At 43.0% G+C, this 13437-nt stretch overlaps 1 protein-coding gene across 10 annotated transcripts in view; it reads left to right on the top strand.

The window, feature by feature from the left end:
- Positions 1-13437, top strand: part of DENND2B (DENN domain containing 2B) — a 236710-nt gene that overhangs the window by 197329 nt on the left and 25944 nt on the right. For all 10 annotated transcript variants that reach the window (XM_061610355.1, XM_061610353.1, XM_061610359.1 and 7 more), the window contains 2 exons: positions 2560-2700; positions 7628-7776. In XM_061610355.1, the coding sequence (XP_061466339.1) occupies positions 2560-2700; positions 7628-7776 (290 nt within the window). The remainder of the gene's footprint in view (positions 1-2559; positions 2701-7627; positions 7777-13437) is intronic.

Below are 13437 nucleotides of genomic sequence, written 5' to 3'. Positions count from 1 at the left end.
TTGTCATGTAACGCTAAGCCAAACCATGGCTTAATGTGAATGAGCAAATGCGCATATTCCTGGAGAGAAGACTGAGACCGCTTGTCTCTTCCTCTGGTCTTGCTGCTGCCATGCTATGTGAGCTAAGCCACAGTTTGCTCTAGCATTACATCCAACCCTAGGCTCATGCTTTATCTCCAACAGACAAACCATGTGGCAAGCCATAGAACAAACCCCTGGCTACAGCTTGTGGTTTGTCCAGATCAATGGTGTGATTCAGAGTAGCTTTCAGAGAAGATAAAAATGGTTGTACAGTTGCAAGTGAAGGAACCTCAAGCCTGATTTGTGACAATGGCAGAAGATGGGATGGTTCAAGCCAAAGCCCCTGGAATGTTGTGTACATTAGGGTACGCAAACAAGGAGGACAAGAAAGAAGTGGTTCATTGTGACCAGTTTCAGAGGAATTTGTTATAGAAATTTCCTGTTCTTTTCATGCATTTTTATAAAAGTTCTAAACTAAATAACTCACAGTTATCTCAAATAAGTATTTAATTAGAACAAAAACATACCATGGCAGTGTTGGAAAATACAGGAAATAAACATTGACAGCATTTCCCCCCCTTTCTGTTTGATTTGCTATCTAGCTTGGACAATGTATTATGTTTGCCACAGCTGCATGGATACAGAGGTAAAACCTGAAACAGATAATAATATCCATCTAAAAAGAAGAGAACTCTCTTCTTGGCACAGTGTCTTTCAGTCTCATATATACCAATCAAAGGCATTAAGTAAATATGGGACTACAGACTGGGGGATTTGGGTTTAGAAATAGAAACACTGGAAGCATCTAGCTCAGTATTGTCTCTGCCTGGCAGCAGCTCTCCAGTGTTTCACACAGAAGTCTTTTCCAATCCTACCTGGAGATGTCAGGGATTGAACCTGGGATCCTCTGCATGCAGTCGTGTACCAGAATACCTGCTCTTTCACTTGCACACCTGAATCCAAATTTCAAATGATATTTGTGCTTATGGAATCCATCCCTAAAATTAGATGGTTAGATGAAGCAGTTACTGCACATTCATTGACACCTCAGCTCCTTTGTATTTGCTACTATGTGCCTATAGTATTTTGGCCAGTTGGATACCCTGGTAGAAAGGTTGTTTAGAAATCTTAAGGGGGGTTAATTGCTAGGGCCCCGCAGGGTCAGGCCCACTAGCAGTAAGCAGAAATGGCCAAAAGTGAGTACATAGTCCTGGTCAGGTCAAACTCAAGGTCCAGAGCACCGAACAAAGTTCAGAAGGGCCAAAGGCAGGTGTTGCTCCAGGTCAGAGACGTGAACCACATTCACAGCATACATTTATTCCATTATTATTCCACTTTAAACAGTCATAGCTTCCTCCAAAGGTTCCTGGGAAGTGCAGTTTATGAAGGGTGCTGAGAGTTGTTAGGAAACCCCAATTCACCTCACAGAGCTACAATTCTAAGAGTTCTCTGGGAAGAGGGACAGACTGTTAAACCACGCTGACAATTGTAGCTCTGGGACAGTAGGAGTCTCCTAACAAGTCTCAGCACCCTTCACAAACTACACTTCCCAGGATTCTTTGGGGGAAGCCATGACTGTGGAATAAATATATGGTGTTAATGTGGCCATAGAAGGTGGCAGTCTAAGGCAGACAGAAGGGAGGCAAGGCACAAGAGTCTGTATGGCTACTGTGAGAGGTAGAATGCTTGGGCTGAAAATTAAACCAAGTCTGAAATGACAGTCATGACCCCTATCATCTCCACAGATAACTCAGCCCAGCTGGCCTAATTAGGTGCAGTTCCTCTGTGTGGTGCTGCATTGCAGCAAAGATTAGGCCAATAGTGCCCTCTACCTTAAACTGCCCCAGGGAGTAAAGGCTGTGGGTCCCCCTGAAAGATTTCCTGGTGTAAATTCCTTGAGATCTTATTAGTATTCAAAACCCAAAGCCAGTTCACACAACTAAACTGCCAAGTTAAGAATGAGAGCTGAAGGGGAAGTGGTAAAGCTGTTTGCTATATGTCCAGATTGTAACTCAACCCACATTAGTAATATATAGTGAGGTGGTAAATATGGCTTTGTTTGCAAGATCGGTTTCCAATAAATCAGTAGACTGACAGATTCCACACTTGAATGGATCCATTCTACTTACATTGTCAACAGAACTGTTTGGTCATGTGAATTATAAGTTTTGCGTTCAGAAGGGTTTTTTTCTGCTTATGATAGCCTGAGTCTTTGGAGTTTCAGAAGCATCTTTCCAGCATTGGTTTCAATTAGAGAACCTGCCTTATGTAGTTCTTGTTCAGATGGAATACTGGTGGCAGTCCTTGAAGAAGGTTTAGATTGAGCCTGTACTTAAGTGGAGGGCTTCAGTCAGAATTGCCATTTCTGAAAAAAGAAAATGGGACTTTGTTGAATGTAATTTCGTTTGCAAATGGACAAAATTCAGAATTGCCCATTTACTAGCGCTTAGGCTGAGCAGAGTCAATATAATATAGAAGTGTAAGTTGCCAATATCACACAGCTTCTTTTCTCTTTTGCATTTGACTGTGATGGATCAGATACTGGATGAAGTTGAAAGGAGGAGGGGAATATCTGCTGCCCTGGTTTATCCATTTATGAGAAGTCTGATGGAGTCTCCTTTTCCAGCACCTGGAAAGACAATCAAAGTCAAGACTTTCCTGCCTGGAGCTGGAAACGAGGTAAAAATAAACCTTAAACAGTCCAGTGAAACCATAACAAACACCCACTCTGAAACAGTAAAAACAGAGAGAAAGAAAATAGATCACAGAGAGCTACCCCAGCTCTGGAGGTTACACGTATTATAGGTTTCTAGTTTTATTTTTAAGTAATACATTAGAGAATTTACTTTGGTGTGAGTATGTGTGTGGCTGCTTTAGAAATCTAATTGTTATTTATTTAACATACATTTCAGGGCGCCTTGGTTTTTCTTATCTTTAAAAATTATGACATCAGCAGGCTTTATCACAAGGTCAGCAAGATAGTCGTCAGAGTAGTCTCAAGGTGTTTTTACATGTGACTAATACCCAGTTGTTAAGTCAGGATGCTGCAAGCCATTACAGGCAAGAAGGATAGAATTAAAAGCTATCATTGGAACTGAGTGACAATTCAGAACTTTTGAAATATGTCACACTTTTGCTGATATTTGGTCATTAAAAAGCTACATAAAATTCTGAACCATGTGTATCTTGTGGGGAACAGCTGCAGCACTAGGGGACTGAAGAAGACCTGCCCTGGGAGTGAGTATCTGAGCATCTGGTGCTTGCTTGCTCGCTCCTCTGGGTTGCTGTCTCTTGAGACAGCTGAAGTCCCTGGTAAGTGCTGCAAGGACTGACTGACCCTGACTCCAGAGAGATGCTGCAGTCAATCTGACAGCCTCTTGCATCAGCTTCTGACTGGGACAGGGGGCATAAAAGCCCAGCTGCCCTTGGGGAGCCCCTTAGGGAGTCCCAAGGGCAAGGGTGCTACCCCTTCTTTCCCCCCTTTTTTTAAGCCAATCTAGAGGAGATTGGTAGTGGGGAGGGCATATGGCGTATGTGTAGTTCCTGTGCAGGGTGAGAGCCTGTGTAGTGAACTGAATAATAGGAGAAAGTCGCCAGATGTCTTCAGAGTGAGAATCTGCAACTGGCAGAAGGCTGGTCCTCCCTGGATGTGAGACAGCGGGGGAGTAGATGTGCCCTGTGTGAAAGACATTGAGTGGGTCTGACTGTTCCCAGTTCTCTCAGAGGCCTGCTGGGATAACTGGCTCAGGTAGGTTTTGTTGATAGGCTCTTATTGTATCTATATCAGGTGTTTAGGAGGACTTTTAGTAAGGAGGAACATGGGTGATGCCACCCCAATTTCAGTAATCATGGGTAGAGTGAAATATACCCATGGGGAGGTGGTGAATTACCATAGAAGACAAGGGCAAGGCTATCTGTGCCTTGTTCCTTGCTGCCACTTCTCTCATGGATGGGTTCCTCATTGCTCATCTACTGTGCCCACTGGCCTGTGTGTGTTGTTGTTTAACACCAGATCGGTACGCAGTAAGACCACTCTCATCCATGATTTGATTGTGTGCATTGCCGAGACCTGGGTGGGTGAGCTGGGAGGAGTTGCTCTGACCCGCTTTGCCCAATGGGATACTCGGTGCAACACTAGCACAGGTTGCAAGGATATGGGAAAGAGTTGCTGTGGTCTACAGAACTTCCATCTCTGTCACCAGGAAACCACTCTGTCTTGGAGTTGGCTGTGAAGGCCTGCATCTGGTGTCGGGCCAAGGAGACAGGAAACTAGGGTTGCTGCTGGTGTACCATCCACCCTGCTGCCTGGAAGCTTCTCTGACCAAGCTGGCAGAGGCCGTCTTGGCTGTGGTATTGGAGGAGCCCAGAACAACAGTCCTGGGTGATTTCAGTGTCCATGCTGAGGCTGCCTCTAGTGTTCCAGCTAGGGACTTCATGGCCTCCATGACGACCATGGGGCTGTCTCAAGTTGTCACTGGCCCGACACATAGGGCAGGGCACATCCTCAACTTGTTTTTTGTTCCAGATGGAGGAAGGGGTGGCCTGGAGATGGGGGGTGGATGTCACCCCATTGTCATGGTCAGACCACTTCCTGGTGAAGTTTATGGCTTCAATCCTCTCCTGCAGAGGTGGTGGACAGATTAAGATGATCCACCCCCGGAGACTAATGGAATCCACAGGATTCCTGAATGCCCTGGGGGAGTTCCCAGTAGAGCTCCCTCTCCGGCATTGTGGAGCCCAGAGCCATTGGTACACCAGTGAGCTAAGGGCAATGAAACAGGCTGGACGACGGCTAGAGCGCAGGTGGTGAAAGACGTGCTGTGAGGCTGAGTAAAGCAGGCACAAGTAAAACAGCATAACTGTGCCTACTGTATGATGGTGAGGGCGGCGAAGAAGGCCTACTTCTCTGCCATCATCGCATCCTCAAGCATCCAGTAGAGCTTTTCTGTATTGTCAGGGGTCTGTTGACATCATCTCCAGGAAATGGAGTTTTAGACCCTTCAGATGCCCACTGTGAATTGTTTGCAAGACACTTTTGATGGTAAAGTTGCTCGCTTCTTTAGCAATCTTGATGCCCCATCCACATCTCCTGTAGTCCTCAGTGAGGTGTCTGCTGCAATTTCTTGGGAACAGTTACAGTTGATGTGGCCTGATAAAGTGGACCTGCTTGTGATGATGAGGCCAGCAACATGTCCTCTCGACCCTTGCCCTTCTTGGCTTATTAAAGCTTGCTAAGGGGGTTTGACCAAATGGATCCAGGGTGTGGTCAACGCATCATTGCCGGATGGAGTGGTTCCACCCTTTCTGAAAGAGGCGGTGATCCGACCACTCCTGAAAAAGCCCACCCTGGACCAGAGCTTGGAAAAGTTACTTTTTTGAACTACAACTCCCATCAGCCCAATTCAGTGGCCATGCTGGTGGGGCTGCTGGGAGTTGTAGTTCAAAAAAGTAACTTTTCCAAGCTCTGCCCTGGACCCAATGAGTTACGACAATTACTGACCGGTCGCAAATACTCTGCTTAGGGAAGGTGATTGAGAGGGTTGTGGAGCAGCAGTTGCAAGTACTCTTGGATGTAACAGATTATCTTGACCCATTCCAGTCTGAGTTCAGGATATGGGACTGAATCGACCTTTATTGCCCTGATGGATGATCTTTATCAGGAGAATGACATGGGAGTGCGACCCTGTAACTCTTACTCTCTCAGTGGCTTTTGATACCATTGACTATGGTATCCTTCTGGGCCGACTTGGTGAGATGGGTATTGGAGGGACTGTTTTACAGTGGTTGCGATCCTATCTCCAGGGTCGTTTTCAGAGAATAGCATTGGATGATTGTCTTTCAGCTCCTTGGCAGTTGTGCTGTGTGGTGCTGCAGGGTACCATCTTGTTCCCCATGCTGTTTAATATATATATAAAGCCCTTGGGAGTGGCCATCATGAGATTTGGGGCGAGGTGTCAGTACGCTGACGATACCCAGCTCTATTTCTCCATAACATCTGAATCGGGAGAGGCCGTGCAAGCCCTTGACCGCTGCCTGGATTCGGTTGTGGGCTGGATGAGGGCCAATAAACTAACTCTGAATCCTAGCATGATGGAGATGCTGTAGGTTGGTGGTTCCCGAGTTTGGATAATTGGTCAGTTGCCTGCTTTGGATGGGGTTATACTCCCTCTGAAAGAGCAGTTTCATAGTATGGGGGTGCTCCTAGATCCATCTTTGTTGCTAGAGGCCCAGGTGACCTCAGTGGCTAGGAGAGCCTTTTACTAGCTTTGGCTGGTAAGACAGCTGTGTCCGTTTCTGGACTGGTATAGCCTGACCATTGTTGTCCACGCACTGGTAACCTCCAGGCTGGATTACTGTAATGCTCTCTATGTGGGGCTACACTTGAGGTTGGTCTGGAAGCTGCAGCTGGTGCAAAATGCAGCAGCGAGATTGTTTACTGGGGCGGGGTATCGCCAACATGTCACTCCACTGCTGAAAGAATTGCACTGGCTACTTATTAGCTACCAGGCTAAGTTCAAGGTTCTAGTTTCAGTATACAAAGCCCTATACAGCTCGGGACCAGGATACCTGAAAGACCGTCTTACCCCTTATATACTCAGTCAATCACTGTGCTCTGCAGGTGAGGGCTTCCTGCAGATACCATCTTATCAGAAGGTCCGTTCTGCACAACATAGGAAACGGACCTTTAGTGTAGTGGCACCTGCCCTTTGGAATTCCTTTCCCTTAAATGTTAGGCAGGTACCATCTCTGTTATCTTTTTGTCGCCTACTGAAGACCTTCCTCTTTCAACAAGTCTTTTAAGTTGAGACCTAATTCCAGTCTGCCTTTGTGTTGGAATTGCTTTTTAATGTGTTCTTTTTTAAAAATAGATGCTTTTAAAGCTTAAAAAAATGTTTTAAAAACTTTAAAAAAATGTTTTTAAAGATGCTTCATGTTAATATATTTTAAAGTCTGTTTTTGTGATTTTTAAAGTGTTTTAGTGCTTTTGTTTGCCGCCCTGGGCTCCTACTAGGAGGAAGGGCGGGATATAAATCAAATAGTAAGTAAGTAAGTAAGTAAGTAACCATGTGTAACTTATAGATAAGTGTAATTTCACTTTTGTCAGTAGTCATGAAGCTAGCCAAGCTGGAGATAATCCCTGTATTCATAACATATGTGTGCTAGTAGTAGTAGTAAAGTTTAATACTGTCACAGACCAAACAGCGTATGTGTGCTAATTCTTTTTACATTGTCATATATGAATAATGGCCCATGTGTCACCTTCACTTTGTGTATGAGGCTTCATAAGCCAATACCAACATCAGCTTTCTGTCAAGGGTGCTTAAAGCAGAATACACACTTTCTCCTCCATGCACACATTATTGTGTATGTGCTTCTTCTGAACTGAGTACTAATGTGCATGTTTCAGAAAATAATGGAGGGTTTGGTCCTGGGAAAGATACTGCAAAAGATGAAATGAATTCTCAAAGCTACTGTGCCAAGCAGATGCTCTGGAAAATATTTTGTTGCTTTCAAATGCCACATAATAATTAACCCAAGATTAGGATAATATCCACATTATAACCAAGCCAGTTAGACATGATTTGTGCTTGTGGAATGCATTCAGGTGATAGAACTTCGGCGGCCAATGGACTCTCGTCTGGAACATGTGGACTTTGAGTGTCTTTTCAAGTGTCTGAGTATACGACAGATCATCAGAATCTTTGCCTCTCTCCTGTTGGAACGTCGAGTGATCTTCATAGCAGATAAACTCAGGTAAGCCACACAAGAACCTCATGGATGAAATCTGTATATAAGACCACAATATCTAGTGGTACGAAACAGCTTATGGTGATGCTCACGGTACAACTTGACAGGTGGAGGAAAGACGATATGCATCATAAAGGACTACTTAAGGTGGAATACTGTCCAACTGAAGAGATGACTACTGATGCTCTGATGAAGGGGTTGGGCAAGGTCAGACACCTGAAATTACCCAAGAAGATGACTCTCATGGCCTAAACCAAATGCTCATTGAGAAGGGGTGTTGGAATTGTGGGAGTGCACCTTGAATTGGGTGGGTTTGCATATCTGAAGGGAGACAGAGATGAGTCCTTCAGACTGCTAGGCTGTATAGATTCATCTGCTTATCTGTTAGCAGAGTTAGGTTTAGATCAGCAGCAGCACAGCGGATCAAGAGACTTTACTTGTGAAGAAGCACAGTTTTACTCTGCTATAAGTACTGAGGCTTCAGACTTGGTAAAATAAGAAAAGCTTACTTTATTGAAGGAAATACATAATAGATAAGAAAGAGATTCTAGTTCTGTCTAACTATGTTGGAAGGGCAAAGGCAAGTCATGGAGATGGAGAAGAAGCAGGAAGGAGAATTGGAAGGTGTGGTTTAGCATTCCTAGGAGTATTGGTTTACAGGAAGGAAGATTAGCAGATATGCAAAGGACAGGTACAGCCTAGCAACCTGGAAGACTCCTCTCTATCTCCCTTCAGACATGCAAACCCACCAAATTCAAGGTGCATTTCCGCAATTCCAACACAACCATTCATTAAAGCTAGTTTATAATACTTCCAATAATCATGCCTCCCTTCTTTTTTTTAAAATGGAAACAACTTTGTGTTAGGTTTTTATTAAGTGTTTTTGTATGGTTTTAATAAAGTAATAGACCTGTGGCATCATGCTACATATGTGAGACCTTGAAATGTGAAACTAAGTTACTGGATTTGTGATAACTGCTGTAATGTATGAAACATGTAATGTCAGGTGCATATTTGTAGGCAGGTGAATGGGGGATACATCCTTTGAAGTTAAGAATAGGTTCAGCCCTACCTATGTTTGCTTGCATGAACTATCTCATTTATCTTTCTCTAATCCAGTGTTTCCCAATCTGTGGGTTGTGAAACCTGTGCTATTATAAATAAAGCCAAAATAATTATTGCTTTTAATCCTTAATTGGTATGATAAATAGCTCTTACAACTTGATATATTGTAATGCTGTGTTGACACCTGAAATCAAATGTCAGAAAGGCTCAAGACTTACATTTTAACACTTGGGAACCGCTCTCTGGTGCTAGCAAGCTGCTTGTACAGGGAGTTGTTCTGAGTGACTATTATAGCTTGACTCTGAATAACGTTGTAAGTACTAAACATATTTTAACAAATTCCACATTAATAAGGGCATTAAATATTTTTTTAGATGCCTTAAGTAAGGATTATTATATAATCAGACTTGCAGTTAAACGGTATGAAACTGACAGCTGCTGAAGACCTACAGTCCGTAATTCATGTGACAATAAATTGATTAATCATCATACCAAGTAAATTTGGACTTGTGGGTCACCATACTACAAAGATTGGGAACTACTGCTCTAGTGTGTAGAGAGGCCTGGTTATTAGTTTGCCAGAAATAAAACCAGGAAACTTCTTATTGGGGGCGCTTCCACATGGCAATTTATTGTGGACTTGGAGCTGATCACTCATGCATGTTTTGCACTTGTCCACATGTTATCCTCATCAAAATGCCATCCCATATTATTTTCCCATTTAATTTGGATTTACCCTTTCTGTGGCAATTCTGATTACATGGGGAGGGAGGATTTGAGATGGCATTTTGATGGGGGGGCGACATGAGGATGGTGTGAAAAACCAGCATGCATGAGCAGCATCAAGTCTACAATAAAGCACCACATGAAAACGTCCTGTGTCCACTTAATGCTTTTCCAGGGGCATTCACACTAGAATTGCTAAGAGTGCAATATGCCATCCCAATGTAATAGATGGATGTATTGCTCAGGTGATGGTGCCCACACTTCACTTTTGCTCTCTTTTTTTAAAAGTCGGTGATGTGCACTCTAGCACTAGAGAGGGGAAGTGTCTAGAACAAAATGAAACAGAGGAAAAGACAAAGCATCACAAAATAGTAGGGCACTACTGCAATGGAAGAAGATAGCCCTCTAGCATTTTAAAGGGCTAGGATAATGCTTTCTGCATCAGTGTTGCAGCAGCATTAAGCTGGTTTTTAGCAAAAACACCACCACCACATACACAACTTAAGAAGACAAAATGGAACAAACATGAGGCATGGAGGAGTTGAAGAAAGTGCTCACAACATTTGCATAACCACATAACACAATATACTCACAATTGCAATAACTATGTGGTTGGATCTAGATTACAGACTACATTAGTTGCACTTAGGTCCCATTAAAATCAGTGTAAAAAGTTTGTTATGACTAGCTTAAGTCCCATTGATTTTAGGAAATAAATGCAGCTAATTTCATCTGGATCCAACCCACAGTATCGGGGGGGGGGGCAAATGTCATCTTATCAAACAAGTTTTGCAGGCTGTACTGGGAAAATGCAGCTTTCCCAAAAGTAGGAAAGCTAGGTATATGTGTACCTTAACTGGAGGTTGTAACAACTGGAGAATGTTTTAACAACTGAATGACCCCCTCTACATTTCCCTGCAAGGGGGGAACCATCTGGAGGCGAACCCACAAATTAGTACAGAACATTAAAAAGATTTAATTTTATGTAATCCCTTTTTCTCATTTACACTTCAAGAAAGAACTAAATAGAAATAATTTGTCAGAGGACTGATTAGTACCAAACACTCTTTTTACACACTGCTTATGGTAAAACCTTCATTGCACAGGAATCCCCCCCAAAAAACTCCATTCTTCTATCCATCTGAAAAGTCTCTATAAAATCCTTTTTTAGCTACATACAGAATAGTATTTTCTGAGGTGACTGGATTTTATGACCATCCTGATTGTGAAGAGTTTCAATAGTAAAGATATTGTGTTTGTTTTGTGATAATTATCATGGCAGCCTTTGCATGGGGAAGGAACTGAATTTGAAGTGCATCATTGCTGGGGCTGGGGGGTGTCAGGTAGTTCAGTGGTAGAGCACATGCGTTGCACACAGAAGGTCCAAGGTTCAACTGCTTGCATCTTCAGATAGGTCTGGGAAAGATTCTTGTCTGAAACCTTGGAGAGACATTACCAGTTAGTGTACAAAATGCTCAGCTAAATGGACCAATGGTCTGACTCTGGATTAGGCCACTGTGCAAATGGGTCTCTGCTCCCCTCATTTGTCACTCCTTGTTCACTGTACGGGTGAGAATGCTGCATGAGATTAATTTTGCTGTACCTCTGTATTCCTCACAGTACACTTTATGATGAAAAATGATAGTAAGAGCCAATAATTGTTTCCTGAATTACTTGTTCCCCGTAAATACTTCATTATTGAAGGTGTCTTTACAAGTCAGTGATTGAAGACTGTACATAATAGCATATGTAGTCCAATAGACAACCTCCCTTACATGATGACAAGGAACCATAGTAGCAAGTTCAGAGATCATTATTATTCTGTTACAAAGTCTACAAGTTTTACTAAGCATCACAGCATATCTAGTTTTTTTAAATCCTTCGTGTACAATGCCCAACAAGACAAATCCTTAAATGTGACTCATGTCTTTTGAACATGAGGTTTATGTTGGCTTGCATTCATGGGAAAAAAATACTTGGTAGAAGGATGCAGGAGTCGAATTATTCTTTACATTGTAACCATAGTTAAAACAGTTTTGTGCAGGGGAATAGTTGTTAATTGGCTGATGTGATATGAAAAGTATGCACTTCCTCCTCACTTTGTGCCCCCTACTCCAGTTTTATCATCTAAACCTTCTTTGTGTTCTGCAGTTTGTCACAAGGCTCATGTGCCGCAGTCGTCAGCATGCAAATTAAAGTGAGATTGCTTTGTCTTGCCCTGCAAGTCTTAGATTTTGGTCAAAGCCATTTACTGTTATGTACAAGGAGGATAGATTTCTTTTAAAAGAGAAAGGCAGAAAGCAGGGGGGCAGGGAGAGAAGCTCACTGCAGGGCTGGCAACATTTCAGCAACGTTCTGTAAATGTACAGTGCCTTGGAAAAGTAATCAGACCCCTGACCAATGCTGTCATATTACTGAATTACAAGTGGTACATTGTAATTTTGTTCTGTATGATATTTCATTCTGAAACACTAAAACTCAAAATCAATTATTGTAAGGTGACATTGATTTTATGTTGGGAAATGTTTGTAAGAAACAAAAAACTGAAACATGTTGCTTGCATAAGTTTTCAACCCCTGTGCTGTGGAAACTCCCAGTTTACACAGATGAAAGAAATTGCCCTATTGAGGACACAGTTACCTTACCATTGGACTCCATCTGTGAACCATTAAAGTTGCTGTCACATTGTGAGGATAAAACCCCCACTGTTGAAGGATCATTGGTCAGGCTGCAGATCTGAAGGAAAATGAAGACCAAAGAGCACTCTACAGAAGTGAGAGGTAATGTAATACAAATGCCTAGATTAGGAATAGGGTACAAAATAATATCCAAGTGTTTGGATATCCCAGTGAGCACAGGGATCAATAATCAGGAAGTGGAAGCTGCATCACACCACCCAGGCACTGCCAAGAAAAGGCCGTCCCTCAAAACTCAACGCTCAGACAAGAAGGAGACTTGTGAGGGAAGCCACAGAGAGGCCGACAATCACTTTGAAGGAGCTACAGAGTTCAGTGTCTGGGAGTGGAGTAATGATGCACCAGTCAACTATATCAAGAACTCTGCATCACACTGGCCTGTACGGTAGGGTGGCAAGAAAGAAGTCATTACTCAAAAAGTACCATCTGAAAGTATGCTGGAGTTTGCCAGAAAACATGAGAGTGCCCCACCTGCGATGTGGGAAAAGGTTTTGTGGTCAGACCAAGATAGAGCTTTTTGGCCAAAACTCAAAGTGCTATGTGTGGCACAAATCTAGCACTGCCCATGCCTCAAGGCACACCATCCCTACAGTGAAGTATAGTGGTGGCAGCATCATGGTGTAGGGACGCTTCTCATCAGCAGGGACTGGGCATCATTTTAACATTGAAGGAAGAATGGATGGAGGAAAAGACATGGAAATACTGCAAGAGAACCTGCTTCAGTCCACTAAAAAACTGAAGCTTGGGAGGAAATTCACTTTTCAGCAGGCCAATGATCCCAAGCACAAGCCCAAAACAGCATTGGAATCGCTCAAGAACAAAAAGGTGAATGTCCTACAGTGGCCCAGTCAAAGTCCTGATCTTATTCCCATCGAGAATCAGTGGCATTCTTTGAAAATTGCGATCCACAAGCGACATCCAACCAACCTGAACGACCTAGAGCAAATCTGCCACAAACAATGGGCCAAAATCCCTCCGACACTGTGCAACGCTGGTACAGACCTACCCCAAAAGACTGAAAGCTGTTATTGCAGTGAAAGGTGGCTCTACCAAATATTAGTGTGTGTAGGTTGAATACTTATGCAAGCAACATGTTTCAGTTTTTTATGTTTCTTATAAACATTTCCCTACATAAAACCAATGTCACCTTACAATAATTAATGTTGAGTTTCGGTATTTC

This window comes from Rhineura floridana, chromosome 2 (assembly GCF_030035675.1).
Source record: "Rhineura floridana isolate rRhiFlo1 chromosome 2, rRhiFlo1.hap2, whole genome shotgun sequence".
NCBI classification, from domain to species: Eukaryota; Metazoa; Chordata; class Lepidosauria; order Squamata; family Rhineuridae; genus Rhineura; species Rhineura floridana.
The sequence above is the reverse complement of the archived record's forward strand: the minus strand, read 5'-3'. Positions and strand labels throughout refer to the sequence as shown.